Below are 23421 nucleotides of genomic sequence, written 5' to 3'. Positions count from 1 at the left end.
ATTTTTATCGAACAACCCCCCCCCTCCAGTGGCACAGTGGAATGTCTGAGGGCTTATGACTCTAAAAACAAGGTTTCAATACCGGTGGTAGGCAGAACACAAATAGCCCATTGTGTAGCTTTGTGCTTAATTCCAAATCAATCAAATGAAATTTATCGAACAAAAATCACAGATTAAAGTTAAATCTAAAGCATGAATCCTAAGGTAAAATAATAAATATCTCTGTTCTATTTTAAAGGAAACAGATTACAATATTTTTTAAATTATAACAAATCACGGTGACATTAGACAGAGAGGTCGCTAGGTATTTAAAATTTACGGGGCTCAGGCCCATAAGCCCTGGAATTTTTGGTGTTTACTGTGATATCGATCATGGTTTCTTTATGATTTTTCAAGACACTAACTGGGATTCGAAGCATTGTCAAATAGAATCAGGGCAAGGGGCTCCGTGTGCCAGTGTCTGGCGACGCTTCTGGCACCAGGGATTGAGTAGTAACAGCTCAAAAGCACAGGAATGAGTAAGAAAAAGCCTGATACAATAAATATATTTATATTTTGAACACTAAAAGATAATGACTGTGCTCAGTGAAGCATCCAAGATGGCATCGTAAATATTAAGATATTGACCACTTGGAATTATTTTATTGTGCTATCTAAGAAAGCAGCTCTTTGCTGTTATTGAACACAGTTCTTCTTTAAATATCTTCTCCATGTATTTTAGACTAACTGGAAAAGATTTTCTCAGTTTATAGTCTACCTCTTGTAAATGTGGTTTATAAAATATTAACTGGCACCAGCTTATTTTAATAATGTTATTGGGTTCCCTCTGTTTCCCCATCGCGACGTAATAATTGCGCGCTCTAGTGTTAAAGGTACAAATCTGTTGAACAACATGTTTGATAACCGGTGCCACTTAATGATTAATACTTTTTGTGTAGGTGTTTTAACAGTCTGTATGCAGTGTGTAAGTCCAAGTTTGGCCAACTTAATTTTTTTTAGGAATTTCAGATATATGTCTGAAGCACAATCTATAACTATAAGTGCCACTTGTAATAGTGCAGTTTTAACTACGTTACGTAAAAGTAGTTTAAGTTACGTCAAATGCATCCTTTGAAAACTGAAAGGGAAAGAGAAACGAAGTTATTAAGTTGTAAACTATATTGGTTTAAACATTAAACAAGTATAGAAGTTTGAAAAAAGCTTAGGATAACCAATGGAGATACAAAATGGCTCAATATTAAAGAAAACAGCAAGGAAGACGTGGCAAGTACATGCACCACAAAATGTAAGTTGGAATTCTGTCCATCTTTTACGTTACCATCTGGCAGAAGAAGGCTGTAAAGAAAGTCAGGTATCTATAGCAAAGAACTTATTAAGTGACTCTGCCAGAGGAAACGATTATGAAAGTGCTGAGGTTGCTGTCTATTGGCTTCTTCGGGCAGCTGTTGAGGAGCATGAAGAGGCACGGGAGTTGTTGGATGAATGTTATAAAGGTGGAATAGGAATTACAGATAAAAATCGTGAAAAAATAGAGAAGTGTTTAGGAAGGTCACATGATGAAAAAGCAGCAAACAGAGTTGGTAATAAACTGTTTAGCTCAGTGGCAGGGTACCTGTGTTCAGAAGCAATCCCACTAAGGTATTTCAAAATGAGAGTTGAGAGGTTGAAAATTAAAGGATGTTGTGATGTTCAAGAGCATTTGAATGAACAATTACAAGAGGAATTTCCTGAATTTGTTAAAGGAATGGACACCATTAACGAGGCAAAATCTGTTACTAAAAGTAATGTTATTGAGTGCACTTTGAAATGCTTGCGAGCAGAAAATCCAACGATAGATCTTCACAATGCAACAGATTCCTTACCACCTTCTTATTTTATATCTAAAGTAATAAAGTTACTGAGAAATTTATTGGAAACTGCTTTTGAAAATTTTAAGGAGGAAACTGAGACTTCCTTGTTTCCTTCCACATTTTTGCTCTCCCTCAGTTTCCTGTTTATCTTAAATGAGTTTGTTGGAGTGTATCATTTCAACTCATCAAAACAAGTTGCAAATGTATTCTTTGCATTAGGTATCTTAGCATTTTTAGGAATGATTTCAGCAACTTCTATCATTTTAAAGTTAAACAGTGGCTTTTGTAATTTAAACGAATGGCTTCAAACACTATTGATAATAGAACCACTGTTGCCCGCAAATGATATTGTAGCTAAATATGAACGAAAGAAGATTTTACCATTTATATGGTTTGTGTTTTGCCTTATGATATTCATTACTTTAATTCCTTACAGCATGAACGTGTTTGTAACCACAAATGTACTGTTTTTATGTGCTGGAGCTCTCTGCACTATTATGGTAATATGTAATGAGCAATCAGAACTCAGCTATACTTCATCATTTTATATCAAGACATCATATGCAGTTCATGTGATTTTTTCTCTCTTTAATTTAGGCTATTGGAAAAGACTAACTATTGGTTGGTGTGATTATTTTGAATTTGTGCCATATATGAAACTGGGTTTACATTTAAATATTCATTTGAATATTTTCAGACTTTTAAGTGGTATTTTTCTGATACTTTTATATATCTCATTGGGAAAAAGTGGAAACTATAAGGGTTTTTTACACATATTGGTACCACACTTGATTACAGTTGCATGGTTTTCTGTTACAAAATTTGTTATGCTTGAGAATGACTTAGAACTTCATCATGGTACATTAGGACTCCTGTCTTGCTTTGTTATTTTAATGCTTACCACAATAACTGGAATTTTTTGGAAGTTTGTAACAGTTGGTATTGTCATTTGTACTCTTTTCATGACCAGTTTTTCATTTCATACTAGTACTTTCATTATTCTAGCTGTCTTGTACAAACCAAGTAAGTTTATTCTCATGGGTTTGAATAGGAGTTCTAAATATAGAAAGAAGTATAGTTTCTTAATCTTTCTTATTATTACAATGGTTAGTGCCTTGATAACACACAATCACATTGTACCAACTTCAGGTGTGGTACTACCGTGGGATGACTATATTCATGTTTGTCACCAACCAGCATGGGATATCACAAATATGGCAGAGGTTGAAATAGGTTGCAGCCAGTTTGAAGGAGTTAAAATAACTGGAGAAGGAATTGTTAATTTTGTTAATGTAGCAAGAAAAGTAAATAGAGTGAAAACTTTAGTGTCTTTACTTCCCAAATGTGTTGCTAATTATGTAGAATGTTTCATTGGAAACCATTATGTATGTGATGAAGCAACCTTTGCACCAATGGAATTTGACAGGTGTCAGGTATTTGCTTCACGTAACATTTCGTGGTGTGGCTTGGAAAAGTGGACTAGTTACCAGTTTCAAGTAACTTTGAAGATGAGCTCTGTAAGAATGTTTACAGAGCTAATCCTGGAAGTAGATAATCATTGCAAAGATTTTATAGTTAACTTAAGAAGAGGACATGTTTTAAGCGTCAGTGGAATATTACGTACAAATGTTGGGAAACGAAAACCACATCTCTGGCTCTACTCGGCCAGTTGTACTAATTGTCAGAAAGAATTGTCATGTAGTGAAATTATGAGTGGGATACATGCTCAATGGAACAAGTCTTTTGAGCTATTAATAGCTTTTTTTACATTTCCCGTAGTTTCTTATGTTAAGTAAATTCTCCAGGTGTGGTTTTGTGAAATACAGGAAATATTTAGTTGTAAGTTGTATAACTGTTTATAATGCATTTTGTTCCTACATAATACATTACTATTTGTTTAATAAAATGTATTTGATAATTTTTTTGCTGGTGCTATGCATATTATTTACCAACTGTCATTGTATGTTTGTGTAACAGGTTTTGCAGTTTATATTTGTTTAGCTTAGAGAGTATTGTTTTATGTTTAATATCCAGAGTGCATATAGGTTAAAAATTTGATTAACAAGTTTATGAATTGAATTATCATTCTCACTAATATTTAGTGATTTATTAACTGTTATTATTATGTCTTTTTGCATTGTTCTTGGTACTAATGTTTTTTAATTGGTTTTCACTAAGTATTTAACTTTATGAAATGTATTTAAACCTTATTGAGTTATTTGAGTATAATGTTGATTTATTGGGTTTGGAGTTAGATGAATGAAACTATCAAATTCTATGCAGAATATTTGTTGTATCAGGAACCCATTATAAAATTAAAAATCATTGCATAACTTGTGTATTTGTTAAAAAGTAGAAAATTAAATATTAAAAAAAGACCATTTTAGAGAGCATCAAAAAATCAATAGTAACAGTAATTTTTGCCACTACATTACTTGTTATTTAAAAAATTAATACAAAAATTTAAGGTTTAATTAAAAAAATTTTTAGGCTTGCACAGGAAGTTTTAACTGTTGAGAAAGCCTGGACCAGAATTTTTCTTTGCTAGTAGTGAGATATTTTAAGTACTTTGCATGTGTATATACTAGTGAAAATCATAATTTTCTATGAGTTTGGTACTTAAGTATATTAAGAGTATAAAATTAAGAGAAAAGTTAATAAATTATTTTTATATTTATGTAACAAAGTTTCAAAGTTGAAGTTAAGAATATTTTAGCAGAGGCCTCTTTTAAAGTTTTGTGACTTGTTAAAGTTTTTTAGCTAATTTCTTCCAGTTATTTGGATTTTACTTATGGCCTACAAAAAGGCACTTTTACATGCATTAAAATTGGGTATATTTTTATTTCATAATATTTTAAAAAGAAAAATTATTTTTCTCAGAATGTATAGGTTATTTAATGGATGCTTACAGTTCAAATTTCTTCTTATCTTCAATTGGCTTTTGTAAATTGAATCTTTAGTCACAATTCTAGGTATTATTCTCCAAATGGTTATCATTGTAGCTTAACATGCTTAAAGTTCATTCATTTTTTTATTTTTGTAAGGTCAGTCATACCACAAATATAAAAAGTTAAATTTAAGATTATTTCAATTTTTTTTAAATAATAGCTTCAAACTTTTAAATATTTTAAATATTGAGGAATACATTTTTCAAATGAACTATTTTTTAAACATTGTATAGCCTAATTGTTTTTAACTCTCATAACAATTATTTTCTATTTGATGAGACTTGTTTTAGAATTTGAAAATTTTAGGATTCATTGGCATGTGTATTTCATTTTGCATTAGTTTTGGTCACATTCAAGTGTAATTGAAGTGATTTCTTCTTTGAAGCAAGATTTTAGGCTCTTGTAATCTAAATAAGTAAACATATAATGATAATCTGCTAAGGTTTTCTGGGCCTTTTTATTTTGTTGAAAATTGTATATCTAATGTGGCTTCACAGAACTTGTAAGTTAATTCAGAATGGAGTGTCATCTTACTCATGCAATGTTTAATGAAAAAATGTTGAACATTATTTACTTGTGCAGTTTCTTAATAGTATCGTACAAGCACATTAAAACTTTTCGAATATATTGTGATCTGTACTAATTTTTCCAGTTCTATTACATCATCATGAAATAAAGTTAATGTACAAATAAGATGTTAAAGGATAAATGAAGGTTCTCATTGCTGAATCAATTAAAAAAAACTGAATGAATGTTTAGACATGGTTATAAGACATTTAGTGAGCAAACCACTTCAGATTTTAACACATTGTGAAATTAAAGTGTACATCTTTTTTTTCCTTGAGCTACATTTACTTACAATTTATACTTATTTATAGCAGCTACAATTATGTAAAAATGTAATAAATAAACAGCCTGTAATTTATTATATACATGCTTTGAACTTCTATTAAGTTACATTTCATAGCATATTGCTGCATTGTCAAAGTACAGGCTGTAACAACTTTTACATAAAATTTTAAAATATGTTTTAAAGTTTACATAAGCCTTTTAAGGTGATAAGGCTAGGTTGTACTATAGGAGTGGGAGTAATAGTTGTTCTTCAGACAATGATAGTCCAACTTTTAATTATTGAGTAATAGATTTAATTCAGAGTTAAAAACTCATAGTTGCTGTCAAAAGAGAATTTAGCATAAGCTTGAGACTCAATCTGCATACATCTGTGTGTAGATGTGCTTTTATAAAAAATATATAGGATGTGTTTAATTTCTGCAAAAGCTTATGTCTTCTGAAGACATGTTGTACATTATTATTTTTTTAATATTCAAAAGTAAAACAAGTACTATATAAAGAATGAAATTTAATAGGAAAGAAACAAACATCACAAAGTTCCATCATCATTACGTTTGTTTCAACAATTCCAGTTCCAAATTTAGGATTTTAGTTGATGAGATAAAGGGGTGGTAGACAGAGAGAGGGTTCTGTTGTTGCTTTTTAAAGATAAATGAAAGGAAACCTACAGAAGATAAATGAAGAAGCTCTTAAAGAATGGGTATTGTTACTTTAGAATGTTGTAATGAATATGACAGATATGCATGTTTATTGAACAAGGTTATTTATAGGTTTATGACATTTGTATTTTTTATTATTGAGATATCACACTGACTTTGTAAGATAGTTAATTAGATTATCAGGATATTCTTTAAATCATTGAACATTAAAAAAGTTATATATATAACTCAGTGTAATAGCTTTTGCATGCTTATAATCTAAATATACAAGGAAAGTTCATTAATATGTTACAAAACAATTACATTTCAAATTCTAGGCATCTTCTTGAGTGGTGGCCTGGCATGATTAGGTGGTTAAAGTGCTCAACTTATAACCTGAGGGTTATGGGTTCAAATCCCCATTACATCAGACCAAACATGTTTGCCATGTCAGCCATGAGAGCATTATTTTATGTGATGGTCATTCCACAATTTGTTGGTAAAAGAGTAGTTTAAGAGTTAGGAGTGAGTGGTGATGATTAGCTGCCTTCCTTCAAGTCTTACGTTAAATTAGGAACAGGTAATACAGAAAGCCTTCATGTAGCTTTGTGCAGAATTCAGAAACAAACAATTTCAAGTGGTTGTTATGGCTCATGGTTCCTGTTTCATTGCTAGATTTGTGTGCTGATGTTTCAACCTGACTGAGTAGCTTCAGGAATTTCTTAGTTCTTACTGTAATTCATTGTAAAGACAGCAGATTTAATCAGAGATTGGATAATGTTTTGTTGAGTAGTTTTCCTTGGGTTGTTGAATGAGTTGTTGATTTTTCTTCTCTTGGTACTCGTAGCATTTCAGAGTTGTTGAAAATTTTCTCATGGCATGCATTATACATTTAATTTGGTGCTTTTGAATGTGATAGTTAATTTGTTATGTATTATCTTTAACCATATTTCTTTCGGAATGTAGATTTTTTTTCCCACTTGTAGCCTAATATAAAATTCCTATATTAGTTTATATTGTGATTTATTAATTTTACTTTTTGTTATACATTTGTTTTCTGTATACTGTGGATAAAATTACTTTTTACCTTTATTTTTTCTTGTATGTATGTATAGGTGGCTTATTCAATTGTTGTGTGAATTGTTTAGTGTTTTGCATTATAAAACTAAATATAAAAATCTTTAAAATCAATTAAATTATTTAACAGCTCCATAAAAAACAAAATAATCAATGAAACAACATATTAAAAAACTTACAATTTTAAGCTAAACATAATCATAAAAAAACTTAATTAAATTTAAGACAAAACATAACATTAAAATATAAAATTAGCTCTAAACTAAATTTGTCAAATAACAGAAAAAGAGCAAATGAAAAAAATGCTTGTACACTTCTCAGAAAAAGAAAATTCGTGTCATTGATCGTATGTGCAGGGTTTGCTGTAGCCTCATACAGATTTTAAAGTTAAATGAGGCTTGTGCTCATATTTAAGTTTTTGCAAGTATACTTTTTTTGTTCTACAAGTTTTTGTCATTGACAATATTTGTATTCCTAATGCTTTGTACATTTTAAGAAATTATAGTGTGCTATGAAACAGTTGATTGCATGATTTGTTTCTTTCTTAAAATTTACCACTTTAAAAGTGGAGTATTGGTTTCCTAAATGTGTTTAAAATGTTTTCTGTTCTTTGCACCTGTGCTCCAGTTTATCAGGTAGCTGACTGTCATAGTATTCCAAGCACACCTTATTTATGATAGAAACAATGGGATTAATATAAAATATATTTTTATTGTATAAATATATCAAACATTACCAAAGGAAATTGAAAGTAAACACATTTGTGTTTTACTTTGAAACAGAAACCATTATTTCAGCTAAAATAACAAAGGTGGAAAAGTGAAATATTGTTTGTTTCTGCTCATCAACAAGCTAGTTTCTACGAAAACAAGTGTTTTTAATGTAAAATGAATTTTAAATCACAATTTTTTTATTTTTTGCATCTCAAGGTCAACATATGCAGCTGATGATCCGTTAATTTAGGGCAGTCAAATTGTCCCTCTCCAATGTAGTTCATAACCAGTGGTTAAACTTGGAACATACTTTTGTGATCCATTTTGACATTTTGTTCAGAAAACCAGGAATCTCAATTTAGCTCCTGCTTGCACTTGCATGTGTCATGACACAACAGTTGAAAGTCACTGCTCTAAAATATCACAAAAGCTGTTGTATTGGTGTTGTTATCTGGCATTTTATGGTACAAAGCAACTACGTTATCTGTGCCAAACAACCAGAAAAAAACAAAACAAAACAAAAAACATAACAGTGAAAGTATTATAAAGCATAAAGGGAAATTAAGTTAAAACAAAAACACCCAACTTTGGATAAAAACTCAAATAGAATTAAAAAGGCCATGGCCCCTAAAAAATTAAAAACATTTGTAAGGCGAACAGTGTCATCATCACCAATGATCCAGTCAGTCATTGCTACCATTCAGTCGTCTGTTGATGGCTTATAGAGGACAGTAAAATCAAGTTCTGAGAAAATGGTGAAAGAGGGCTATTTCACCTGGTCCAGCTTCCATTCAAGCAATGACAGCCAGGTTGCACTGACCATAACCAATCTATTTTAAAGTGATAGGAAAATTATCACTGTCCCATGGGTCACTGTCAACCTTCCAGAAGAGTAAGAGAAAAGTGAAGGGGAGCAGATAGAACCAATATTGAAGTGGGAAAGGTTGTGATCAAGAGCATAACTCTACGAAACAATCCCTCCCATCAATATCAGCACCACCTCAGAAGGAATAATGTCCATTAAAATTTCTGAGGATTAAAAAGGGAAGGGGTAAGTGTTAAATGAGGGCATCAGTGTCTGACTAATCATAGGTCTCTTGAGGAGCCAGGTATAGAGAACAAATAGTGACCGAAGGAAGTATGGGTGACTATGGACTCAAAGGATTTCATCAAGTGGCAAAGACGGAGTGCATATGCTGATTGACCAGCAGTACTAACCATCCATGCATTTGTCCATCTCAAAACCTGTCATTTCTGTACAAAGAGAACTAGCAAAATATGACAGCATCAGCAGGTTTCAGAAAAGTATTCTGTAAGGAGAGACATACAGGATAAGAATCAGTCAAATCCTTAATGTCATCTTTATTCGAAGAAAAATACCGACAGTTCCACTGTATCAAAGTGGCAATTTTTATTTATCCGGTGGGGAGCCTTCTGTTTTCTACCACGTTTTTTTTTCTTTATTGGAAGGCAGTCTATTGATCTCCCTGCATCCTGCTCTGGGTCCAGTAGGCAGGTCTCTGTTTGTGGACAAAGATACCAGCGACTGAAGGCATGAACGAATAATCGTTTTGCATTTTGAGGTCGGAGAAGAAGATGGAAATGTCAAGGAAGTGGACCCAGTGAGACACCAGAAGGAGTGGGTGGGTACAGAGATGAGAGTAGACATAGACTCGTCAAGTGTTTTAACCATAGAGGGCAAAAGACTCTTCAGTCTTTGCAAATGACTGTTTGAGGCACAGAGAGATCTGTTTGCAATTCTACCGCAACAGTGGAACATAGTGCATCATTATATGTCCAAGATAGAATGAGGAAAATAACTTTTGAGCCTCTGGGTAGGAGATATTGTTCGCAGTCTTCAAACGTTGCACCTCTTTCTCCTCCCCTATCTTAGGGCAAGAACTAAAATAAGAAGGGTATGAACCACTATAGTTAACAGAGTGTGGTTTCAGTTCACATTCGGAGGTGTCGTGGTGTTTCCCACCACAATGAGCACATGTTAAAGAACCACAAAATGATGTCTTCGAGTGAACAAACCACTGATACTGGAAACATCTGAGAGGGTTGGAAATGTATGGCCATACCTTACACTTCTGATTACTTGCCTAGACTGTGACAGGTTGATGCGATGATGTAAATGTCAAAATGAGGACATTGGTTGACATCATAATTCCATCTTTGTGAGTGGAGATTCAGGGCATCGCAGAAACGCTTTGGCTGGAAAATACAGCGAGAACCTTTGACTCTGGAATGTTCTTCAAGTCCCTCTCAACAATAACTCCTCTTCATGAATCCAGGATAGCATGAGGTGTAACCTCGATGGATATATTTCCAATGCTCTTCGAATTCAGGAGGAGTTTAGTGTGTTGTGGTGAAGATATTTCCACCAAAATGTCTCCAGACTTCAGTTTCTTACTGACTTGGAGAAGCCGGCAAGCTCCTTTAATTCCTTTTGAATGAAGAAGGGAGACATCTGCCCTAAAGGTTCCTCAGATAATGAATACAAAATGAGAAATCTGGGTACAGAAACCGACTCTGATGGTGACTGTTGAACAGAGTCATCCAATCGTGGCCTTTTACCAATTATCGTTTTTTTTCTCAATTTTATTTATTTTTCAGGAATGGGGCTATCCATAATAAAGTAAGAACATTTCAATGCCCTCACCCACCACGGAGTTCTACGAGGGGATGCATTGCAATGACAAACAAGGGCATTGCACCAACGCAAGAGTTCCGTGAGCACTATACATAAACACCAGCACAATGTTCACAACAACTGTTGAGAACGTCCAACACTGATACTTGGTCGACCCCTAGCCCAAGTGGACCAATCGGTTAATCCTGGATGGACATCCCAAGGCCGACTGTCTATAGGAATTCAAGACCAAAGTGGTGTGTTAAGATTAGACCCCCTCAACCACCATTATCCTCTCCTTCCCTTTACTGATTGCCATGCATGGCAAACACGTGGGTGGATGTTTAGATCCCAGAGGAGGTAAACTGAAAGTACAGAGCCTTCTTCGGGAGATCTTTTTACCATGAACAGGAATTCGTCTCAAGAGAACTGTTGTGAGCAACACTTATAACTGACCTGTCGTGTGTAAAAATCTTAATATTATTAATACAAGTGAAGGTTTATCACACATTCCGTTATTTCATATTGTGTAAATAGAATTGTCTGTTTTGGAATTTTAAAATGTTTTACCTGAATAAATTTGATTAAAGATGCTTTCCAAGTCATGAAATAGGTATGGTTGTAACACTTAACGGAGTTTTAATAGCATGCTGTGATGATTTTTGTACGTTATATCTTTGGTAGTTGTTTAAATTATATGTTTTATGTAATAATTTCTGTGTATCTTGCATCTTTGGTATAAATTGATGAAATTGTGTTACAGCTTTTTGCTATTGCATTTATACTTTCCTATTTGAATTTTACAGAAATGTTTATTTTTAACTTCAAGATATATGAAATACATTTGCAAACCAAACGTTTGTTGTAAAGTGTTTCAGAGTTTTGCAGTCATGTTACATTGATATGGAATTCATAAATATTGGAAATCTTTGTGTAACTAACATATTTATTGTGTTGGGACATAAAACTGTTCTTCTTGTATTGTAACATATTGTGAAATATGTATAAAGTTAGTTAACTGAAAATTAATATAAAAAAACTCCCAAAAATAACTGTCCTAGTGGAAAGTAAACCAAAAGTTATCATTGAAATATGTTAAGTTTCTCTTAGAAGCCTTTTTGTTAGAACGAAGTTATCCATAATTTCTTGTTCGGAACTGCTTGCATATTCATTAATGTTAATACGTATATGGAATTTAATATTATATAAATGCATTAAAATATGTTTTTTACCCTAATGTAAAAGTTATTAATGTTGAATACTTTATGAAGCTCTGTGGTGTACGTGCTTGTCAATGTTTATAATGGGAATGTCTTCACAGGTGTTTACTGAACACATTGCAGATGTCACCGACACCTTACTATTAAAAAAAAAGTTAGGCACGTGATGTAGTTCAACACCAGCAGGTGTCTTACATGCTATTTTTTTCTTTCTAGCAATAAATCATTCAGAAGCCATGGCTGATTCCGTTATGAGATTTTTTAAACACAAGGATGGTGATGTGTAGCTACGTGTATAGAGGGACGTTGATTGGTTCATGAGATTTTTTAACATAAGGATGATGATGATGATGTATGTCATGTATAATAATTACTGTTACGTTTCCAAGTAGGTCACAAGAGTAAATCAGGAATTTTACTAGTAGTCGCCCACCTTCTTTAGAGACTGGTACAGACAAGGTGGGTCAATAGGCCCTATCTTATTTCAAAATTTTATGTTAATAGCGGATAATTTCACCAGTTTCAAGAAAATACTCTAAAGAACTAAAGAAATTTTTGCACAAAAATATATTAATATTGAAATAAAATTTCATAGTTTTAATATTCGACAATAAAACGGTAAGAGACTATTGGGCTTTGTAAGTTATATGATGCAAATCGTTTTGTTTGGTTTTAACCTGAAGCCCGGCATGGCCAGGTGGATAAGACGCTCGACCCGTAATCTTAGGGTCGCAGGTTCGAATCCCTGTCACACCAAACATGCTCGTCCTTTCAGCCGTGGGGGCGTCATAATGTTACGGTCAATTCTACTATTCGTTGGTAAAAGAGTAGCTCAAGAGTTGGCGGTAGGTGGTGATGACTAGCTATTTCCCCTTTAGTCTTACACTGCTAAATTAGGGACGGCTAACACAGATAACCCTCGAGTAGTTTTGTGCAAAATTCAAAAACAAACAAACTTTCCAACCAAATCTAAAAATTGTTTGGAAATTTTGTGCCCCAAGTAAATAAACTTTATTAAATAAAAACAATTTTGAAAGAATGGTACTATTCTTATGAACAACTGTAAACTGAAAAAAAGCATAAAAGAAACATTAGTCATGTCCCTTATCATTGTGTAATCACCATTGTGATATCTCGAGGATATTCAGCAAAATAGAGGAATACGAACCCGTAAAAATAGGAGTTTCGTATTTGGTTGTTTGCAGATGGGTGCAATGGTTGGGCCGTAAAGAATGAAACACGACACGCAGATTTACTCAGGGAACCAATCTTTAATTTAAATTTTGACAGCTTACAGAAACAATGAGCGCACTATTTACACGACGTAAGACAAGTACAATAACTGTATTAAATAATATTATCTTGATACATTGTTTATCCCACAATCGAAGTTAGGTTAGCATATAAAACCGAATTACAAACAGAATGGGGCCCGGCATGGCCAAGCTCGTTAAGGCATTCGACTCATAATCCGAGGGTGGCGGGTTCGAATTCCAGTCGCACCAACCATGCTCGCCCTTTCAGCCGTGGGGGCGTTATAATGTTACGGTCAATCCCACTATTTGTTGGTAAAAGAGTAGCCCAAGAGTTGGCGGTGGGTGGTGATGACTAGCTCCCTTCCCTCTAGTCTTACACTGCTAAATTAGGGAGGGGTAACGCAGATAGCCCTCGAGTAGCTTTGCGCGAAATTCAAAAACAAACAAACAGAATGGCCTCGTGTTAAAATGCAACACGACAAGGTTATGGCTCACCTTAACCTTACCAGATACCAGTATACTGCGTACTTTAAATAAACATCCATGGTGCATTATCTTGTGGGAAAAATTATACACTGTTGACTCTCTGGCAAACTTAAATGATTAACCGAATATCAGGTGAAAGTCAAGTGGAGCCTGCACAAGTGAAAATAAAAGTTTAATTTTCAAATCGCTAAAGAAGAAATTTTCATAAAGATACATAAATCTGTTACCATCAATCAAAATAATGTTACGAGTTCTTGCATACGAGTTAAAGCTATATACACTGTGTAAATCCAACTCTAATGTTCTCTTACAACTTACAAAAAAGAGCAAATGGCGCCTATTAGATCAGTTAACCAATAGGCTGTGAAGATTGTATATATATATATAACTGGCGAATTTACCAGCAGCTATCACTCGATTCACTAAAAGGAATAACTCGGCGAGGTTATTAAAATACATTTTATTATTTCTGTAAAAAAATCAGACAAAAATGCACCTAATCTACACTTTATTCTATTAGCCTAAAGCAAACTATGTCCTTTGATTACCATAACTTTTCTAGCTTTTTAAGTATCAGATAATTTGGGTATGTAATTCCTGTAAGAAAAATGTTTGAACTGAAGGCAAAATAAAGAATGAAAAAGTACTGACAAAGCACTGACGAAGTAAACCTACAATAAGCCTTAGTCTATTGACCAAATCATGAATATAAATAATACTAGATTGGAAGTCATGTGATTTTCGTCATGTAGCCTTCATTGCTATGTGTTGAACTTTCAAAGTGTGCAAGTCTCACAACTTACGGTCGTTTTCCATCTAAAATAACATTCAGAGATTTTTGTTACTTGATTTTAATAAATTTAACAAACAAAAATGATTTAAATCTGACTTTAATTTAGAAATTAGGGGAAAAATCTTACACAAAACATGTATCCGACCTGTTAAAAGAATGAATTGGCTTTTACCCCATAGGAAAACCTTAAGATTAAAATCTGTTCTCTTTCCTCAGTGTTTACCGAAAAATATACATCTCAAGCATTGTTTCAAATGAATAAGAGGTGGCGCATAATGCCCTTTTATAGTTGAAATAGATGGAAATAATGAATAAAATCTAAAACATAAAATTCATTCACATTTATTTGATAATTTGTGGCAGGTGTTGATACTAATGCTTGTTAAAAAAGAAACATAAAACACGTAGCCTTGATTTTGCTGAGTACAGTAGATCACAAAGGATTAATTATTAAAACCCTGCAGAAATATATTTTATCTACAGCATAATCAACTATTTTCACCATTAATTGTATAATTATAAGATGCTAGACAAATTCTGCTATTTCATGTGAGAATCATTTCTACAGTACTTTGTTTTCATGTGAACATGTAAACACACAATTGGCAGTGTGCAAAATATTTAAGGCCTGGCATGGCCTAGCGCGTTAAGGCGTGCGCTTCGTAATCTGAGGGTCGCAGGTTCGCGCCCGAGTCGTGCCAAACATGCTCGCCCTCCCAGCCGTGGGGGCTGGGGATATTATTTCAGCAATAATTACATCGCCATAATAACGGTGGAATAGCCAAACAAGTTTTGAATTATCGGTTTTTAGGCTTAGTAGCTAGATACGGAAATGCTAATATCATTGGTCTGACAAAGCGCTTATACAAAGTCAATACGGCTTTATCGTACTTTTTTTTTTTTTAATCGAAATAGACCGGTTTTCCAGAATCGATTTACTAATAATAAAGTTGATCTGAAAGTCAATAAGAATATATAGTTAACGTGACGGTCAATCCCACTATTCGTTGTTAAAAGAGTAGCCCAAGAGTTGGCGGTGGGTGGTGATGACTAGCTGCCTTCCCTCTAGTCTTACACTGCTAAATTAGGGACGGCTAGCACAGATAGCCCTCGAGTAGCTTTGTGCGAAATTCCACAAACAAACAAACAAGCAAAATATTTATACATCTGATATAGTTAACTGGTATTTCACACACACATTGTCCCCCGCTAGTGCAGCGGTAAGTCTACGGATTTACAATGCTAAAATCAGGAGTTCGATTATCCACGGTGGACTCAGCTGATAGCCCGATGTGTCTATGCTATAAAACACACACACACACACAAGTACATTACAATCAAGTGTAACGAAACACAAGAGCTTTTGCATACAATATCATTAGCAAATTGTCATACGAAACAAGACACTAGCAAGCGGAACCAGACATAACCAACATGGTATATTTGCATAATTACAGTCCTCTAAACAACACGAACTTGTTACACTTATGACGCAATTTTCAGCCTTCTAGTTCCATGTTGTGAAAACGTACAATATAATGGTAATGTACATTGAAGAAGATTTGAACTAGGAGCCTCACTAGATCAAAGTAGTGGTTGTCTTTCCAACTAATGTTGTGCAGGGATGTCTCATCAATTCTGTATCAATAACCTTCTACACACATTATTTTGGTATATATTATATAAATGCTTCTGAAATCAAAATAAATGTTTTTTTAAATGTTGTTTTGTCATGTTTAACATAAGAGTAACAAAGAAGAGACGTTCAAGTCGTATACTTCTACGTCCCACTCTACGTTTGAAATGATCAGTTCATCCAATAGCGTACAACTGCCACACTGACAGCTGTATCTAGAACCTCTAGAATGACAATTGAACATTCTACACATAGCCCACGAATCCATCTTCAATTGACATTTTAAGGAAGGTTTACATACCAAACTTTGTAACTTGTTCTTGAACCATTACTGAAGTAGAAGCTGTGTCATTCCCTTCTTCATCTAGCAGACTGAAGTAGAAGTTGTGTCATTTCCTTCTTCATCTAGCAGACTGAAGTAGAAGCTGTGTCATCCCTTTCTTCATCTAGCAGACTGAAGTAGAAGTTGTGTCATTCCCTTCTTCATCTAGCACACTGAAGTAGAAGTTGTGTCATTCCCTTCTTCATCTAGCAGACTGAAGTAGAAGTTGTGTCATTTCCTTCTTCATCTAGCAGACTGAAGTAAAAGTTGTGTCATCCCCTGCTTCATCTAGCAGACTGAAGTAGAAGTTGTGTCATTCCCTTCTTCATCTAGCAGACTGAAGTAGAAGTTGTGTCATTTCCTTCTTCATCTAGCAGACTGAAGTAAAAGTTGTGTCATCCCCTGCTTCATCTAGCAGACTGAAGTAGAAGTTGTGTCATTTCCTTCTTCATCTAGCAGACTGAAGTAGAAGCTGTGTCATTCCCTTCTTCATCTAGCAGACTGAAGTAGAAGCTGTGTCATCCCTTTCTTCATCTAGCAGACTGAAGTAGAAGTTGTGTCATTTCCTTCTTCATCTAGCAGACTGAAGTAAAAGTTGTGTCATCCCCTTCTTCATCTAGCAGACTGAAGTAGAAGCTGTGTCATCCCTTCTTCATCTAGCAGACTGAAGTAGAAGCCGTGTCATCCCCTTCTTCATCTAGCAGACTGAAGTAGAAGTTGTGTCATTCCCTTCTTTATCTAGCAGACTGAAGTAGAAGCTGTGTCATTTCCTTCTTCATCTAGCAGACTGAAGTAGAAGCTGTGTCATCCTTTTCTTCATCTAGCAGACTGAAGTAGAAGTTGTGTCATTCCCTTCTTCATCTAGCAGACTGAAGTAGAAGCTGTGTCGTCCCTTCTTCATCTAGCAGACTGAAGTAGAAGTTGTGTCATCCCCTTCTTCATCTAGCAGACTGAAGTAGAAGCTGTGTCATCCCCTTCTTCATCTAGCAGACTGAAGTAGAAGCTGTGTCATTCCCTTCTTTATCTAGCAGACTGAAGTAGAAGCTGTGTCATCCCCTTCTTCATCTAGCATACTGAAGTAGAAGCTGTGTCATTCCCTTCTTTATCTAGCAGACTGAAGTAGAAGTTGTGTCATTTCCTTCTTCATCTAGCAGACTGAAGTAGAAGTTGTGTCATCCCCTTCTTCATCTAGCAGACTGAAGTAGAAGCTGTGTCATCCCCTTCTTCATCTAGCACACTGAAGTAGAAGCTGTGTCGTCCCTTCTTTATCTAGCAGACTGAAGTAGAAGCTGTGTCATTTCCTTCTTCATCTAGCAGACTGAAGTAGAAGTTGTGTCATCCCCTTCTTCATCTAGCAGACTGAAGTAGAAGCTGTGTCATTCCCTTCTTTATCTAGCAGACTGAAGTAGAAGCTGTGTCATTCCCTTCTTTATCTAGCAGACTGAAGTAGAAGTTGTGTCATCCCCTTCTTCATCTAGCAGACTGAAGTAGAAGCTGTGTCATCCCCTTCTTCATCTAGCACACTGAAGTAGAAGCTGTGTCATTCCCTTCTTTATCTAGCAGACTGAAGTAGAAGCTGTGTCATCCCTTCTTCATCTAGCAGACTGAAGTAGAAGCTGTGTCATCCCTTCTTCATCTAGCAGACTGAAGTAGAAGCTGTGTCATCCCCTTCTTCATCTAGCACACTGAAGTAGAAGCTGTGTCATTCCCTTCTTTATCTAGCAGACTGAAGTAGAAGTTGTGTCATTTCCTTCTTCATCTAGCAGACTGAAGTAGAAGTTGTGTCATCCCCTTCTTCATCTAGCAGACTGAAGTAGAAGTTGTGTCATCCTCTTCTTCATCTAGCACACTGAAGTAGAAGCTGTGTCATCCTCTTCTTCATCTAGCACACTGAAGTAGAAGCTGTGTCATTTCCTTCTTCATCTAGCAGACTGAAGTAGAAGCTGTGTCATCCCTTCTTCATCTAGCAGACTGAAGTAAAAGCTGTGTCATTCCCTTCTTCACACATATCAACTTATACGAGTACTTAATGTTGCCAGATTTTCAAATTAAAAGCTTTTAAACTATGAAGCTAACTTGTGTAGGTGAAATGCCTTTCAAAACAAACTCGCGTATATACTTTAAAATTAGATACGAACTTCCACACGAGTTTGATATAGTCATCATGTCCACAACGATTTAACTCACTGGAACGTAATATATTATAGAAAGAAAAAGTTTTACTTACTTTTGAAATGTAACACTCTCCGCCTTCAATTCTTGGTTACGGTATATGTAACAGTTAAAGGCATGAAGGAAAGTTAAGGGAAAAGTAGTTTTTTAATGTATGGACATGTTCAAACTTTAGAACATTTCATATTTCCAGTAACTTATGTGAATAGGTGTAACATATCATATAATAGGAGGTGGGTTGCGATCTTATAGTCAACAAGTGGATGATGCATTTGTATATATTGGGCATTGTTTTGCGATGAATGCTCTGATAAACAAGTACTTGTAAACAACTCATCTACTAAATGCACTGACGATAGTAAGGCACTAAAAACACATTGAAGGATTGTACCACTGTAATTGCATGAAAATTCAAAGATGTTTTCTAAGTATAAAGTTCGAATGAGACATTCCCACACGTATTCGATAAAGAGACCCAGAAAAACATTTCAGAAAGTAGATAATTTATCAAATGTGTAAGCAAAGCAGTTTTATTTTGTAGTCATCAGTGGATTGAGCTTGGAGGCAATATTGAACATGTAGATATGGTTCGTAATCATAAAAAATCAAAACTTTGGCAGAACCAAATCAACTTTGGAAAAAAACATTTAAAACTTGTTTAAATAGCGTTAAAGTTGGGTTTCACTTTTAACTCTCCTCAAGTGATATATGAAGAATTTTCTCGTTTGAAATTTAACTGTGCGCGTGCAATTTATTACTCTGTCATACTGAAACTAGATGATGAACAAGCGTATCAACTGCATTTATCCTTTTCAAGATTGCTTGCACACTCTCCATCACTTCTTGTGAATGCCAAAGAAGTTGCACGAGCCTGAACTGAATAGTTTTATGTGGGCGTCTGTTGGTAATGAAGGACAGTCTCTAACAGTAATACAAGTTCGTCTGGCTGAGTTTATCTAACACACTTCACCAGTCTTGACACTACTTTATCTATAATCTTGTTATTATATGACATCAATCCTTAACATTAAATCCCCTGCGTTTATTGTGTTTGTATATAAACGCTGTATGCTTATTATTATCCAGTATACTAATGGTTTTTTCAACCACATTAAATTCCTCATACCCAATGGTGACGATACGTTACGTTCAATCATGAGCTCTTCAGGCCTGCTGGAATATAGCGAACTTAGTACTGACCGGAACTCCATTTATCTGAGAAATTTGTTACAACTGCAGTAGTTATGGCTGTAGAATGAATGTAATGTTAAAAAATATAACAGGCATAACACTTTGTGTTATTATAAGTATAATTAATTGTTATCATGCTTCGGAAGCCTGTAAAAGACATTCAAGCCATAACAATTATTGTTGCAACAAATGGCTTTTATAAATGTTGTGTTCATGGCCCCCTAACAGCGTAATGAGAATTCTGCTTTGAGTAAAACGCAACCTGGGAAAAAAGTAAAGTTATGTGGTTATCAGCTGATAACCAGGAGTTAAAAATGGGTAAATTGACTATTGAAAATGACCCTTTAAAAATTTTGGGTATTCAGTTCCATAAAAATGCGGCAGAAATGCATGATCTGGACTGGGAAGTATTGTGTCAGAGAATAACACGCATATTGGTTGTTTGGAGATATCGGAGTCTCTCATTGAAGACAAAGTTATGGTTGTGAACTCTTTAGCTTCCAGTACTATTTAGTACTATCTGATGGTCTTGCCGATGGAAAACAGGATTTATCTGACAATTAAACATGATATTTTACGGTTTATATGGGATGGTGGAGTACATAAAGTACGTTATGAAATTTTGGTATCTTTGAAAGACAAAGGTGGTCTCAATTTAACAGACGTTAAGATGAAAAAGGCGGCGTTTAGGTTAAAATGGTTCTTCAGATCAGCAGATTATAACACATTTCCATCTCTGTTTATCCTCTTGGTCCATCTTTTAGGCAAGCATGATGATTTAAATCTTTGGCACGATGTGTGGTATTGTGACACGACACATGATGAATGTTCTTACATTTTATTGTGAAGTATTAGAGTTTTGTAAAACACTCGTTAGATGTCGTCGAATCTTCTCAAATAACACAGATATTGTTTTCCAGTAACCACTGTTTCTCAATGTTTTTGTTCTCACTATGTGATTAAACACATTCTATAATAAACATTTTATTAACGCAGGATTAATTCGCTTAAGAGACTTCACTTACGAATTTGTCTCTCGTTGGCTTCCCTTAAAAACTATTTTCAGGATGTATCTGAAAGTGTGATACCTGTTCAAGTCAGACAGTATTACAAAAAGTTATATGATGCTATTCCAGAAGAATGGGAAGACTTGGTTGAAAGAGAAAATCCCCCAATTACAGGTACGACAAAATTTATTTTTGAGATGTGTGATTCAGATGGCGAAAATGTTATCCACTTAAATGATCTTCCAGAACTCCATCCCCACTACTGAAGAAATTATTGCATGGAATGATATTTTAAGAGATACTAACTGGAAAAAAATACATAAATATACTTATCACCCATGTAAAGGCTTTGTCTTTGCTGATGTGGATTATTTATTTTATCACAATGCTTTAATGACAAACAATAAACTTGTTCATATGTAAAAACACGAAACGAGTTTATGTACACTTTGTGGTAAAGACACTGAAACAGTGAGACATTTATATTGCCTGTGTCCAATGGTTCAACCCTTATGGACATTAGTTTTCGACACTATTTCCTTTATCATTCAAAGATCAGTTCCAATGAATCCGAAACGGCGAATTCTTCTACAGGGCTTCCTAGAAGGATTAAGAAAAGATGACAGCCTACAGTGTATGTTTTTGATTACATTAGCCAAATATTGTATTATGACTGTTAGGAAAATTTGTTTAGCCAAAAATATCCATTTAAATCTGTTGTCATTTTATGAGGGTCAGTTAAGAAAGAAAATAAGTTTTGATCATTCCAGGTATATTATTCGTAATGATGTCAATTCTTTCTTTCAATTTTATTCTAAACTTGTTCGTCCTTGTTCACAACGTTACATTATTGTGTATTTTTTAATATGAGCAATTACAGACAGGATTCGGTGCATTCAATTGTATATAACTATGTATTTGATTGTTGTACTTGTTTTGTATGTAATATATGTGATTATGAGGCCTCTTCAAGAGGTTTGTAAAAAACAAACACGTAACCTTTCTAATGGACGTGACTAGTACAGTGTGATGAATTATACACACTAGATTAAAAATCCAGTATTAGAAATATTTCAGATCGGTAGTTCTGTTCTGAGCTTACTTATTGATGAAGTATATTAGTAGAATTTACAGTTTTTCCATTAAGTAGGATTAGTTGTAAGAACAGGTGCAATGTTTGGATTACTGGTGCGATCATTATCAAGTATCATTTTACAGTAAAGATTTGTTTGTTTTTGAATTTCGCACAAAGGTACTCGAGGGCTATCTGTGCTAGCCGTCCCTAATCTAGCAGTGTAAGACTCGAGGGAAGGCAGCTAGTCATCACCATCTACCGCCAACTGTTGGGCTACTCTTTTACCGTCACATTATAACGCCCCCACGGCTAAAAGGGCATGTTTAGCGCGAAGGGGATGCTAACCCGTGACCCTCAGATTACGAGTCGCACGCCTTAACACGCTTGGCCATGCCGGACCTACAGTAAAGAACAATGTATTTAAATTCTAGAATTAAGTTTAGCTACTTATTCATATAAATATCAATTCGCGTGAATTTGACAGTTTATTTGTATATAACTAAATAAATAAACATCACAAAAATGGATAAATTGTAACGGATTTACTAATGTATATTTATTTTAATATCGATGTTTGTTTTAGTTAAACATATATTTCGAAATTCATGTAAAAATAGTGTTAAATATGTGTTGAGAAATTCTTACCTATTTTCTGAATCTGTAGAACATTCTGGTGCTTAAAAATCAGTAATGTGCGATGTTTATACGTAAAATACCAGTAATGTTACCTTGGTGGAAATTTCTAGAAAATCATATCTCAAGCTTATAAAAGGTAACCAGTACAACACGGAGAGACAGTTAAATATTGTTGATTTGATGTAGTCGATACATTATAAATTCGAGAAAGCTATAATGTTTAAAAAAACGCTTATTAATCGGAAAACTACAGATATTTGACCAGGAACGTTTATAAATTTGGAACATTATGAGCCATTCGACTTCGAAAAATTAACTTAGAACATTATTATTTCTATGAAGATATCGCATAACTTAGTGGTAAAACTTAGGTGTGAGAAGTAAGAGAAAGCTTACCTAACTGTACGGGTATCAACATAAAATTATTCGTTCTTCGTGAACCGTGGATAAAATATTCAGTTCCAGATCAGATAGAAGACTCAGAATTGTTTGTAACTTTATAAGACTTTTGTATATAAATCACTATTTGTAATAACCATTAATATTAATTGTATTATTATTTGTATGTTAAGATATATTTGTGTTAAGAAATCAAATTGTGTGTATCAATTTTGTTGGCAAATATCAACATATCGACATGTAATTAACTTCTAAACTCAGCATTTCCGGCTATTTGAAATCGTAATACGTAACGTACGTAACATGATAAATCGTAGACTCGTCCAAGATAAATTATAATGTTTTAATAATGTGACGTTCTGTTCAGGAAACTGTATTTGTTTTTTCTCGTATGCTCATGGCCTTGCAAAAGTTTTTTTTTTTTGTGGGTTATTTTAACCTGATCTTCAAATTTCATCATGTTTCACCTACGTATTTTGTAAATATTTCCTGGTAAGGTGTGTTCGTTATACAGT

The 23421-nt window shown here is 34.3% G+C and overlaps 1 protein-coding gene across 1 annotated transcript; it reads left to right on the top strand.

Moving 5' to 3' along the window:
• Positions 1–328: 328 nt before the first annotated feature.
• On the top strand, positions 329–5423 carry wfs1 (wolframin ER transmembrane glycoprotein wfs1). Its single transcript, XM_076457071.1, has one exon. It carries the CDS (start codon positions 1214–1216, stop codon positions 3644–3646), a length of 2433 nt encoding a protein of 810 aa, XP_076313186.1. The 5' UTR covers positions 329–1213; the 3' UTR covers positions 3647–5423.
• The last annotated feature ends 17998 nt before the right edge of the window (positions 5424–23421 follow it).

Source organism: Tachypleus tridentatus, chromosome 9 (assembly GCF_004210375.1).
Source record: "Tachypleus tridentatus isolate NWPU-2018 chromosome 9, ASM421037v1, whole genome shotgun sequence".
In the NCBI taxonomy this organism is placed as follows: domain Eukaryota; kingdom Metazoa; phylum Arthropoda; class Merostomata; order Xiphosura; family Limulidae; genus Tachypleus; species Tachypleus tridentatus.
This window is presented reverse-complemented; position numbering and strand designations above follow the sequence as displayed.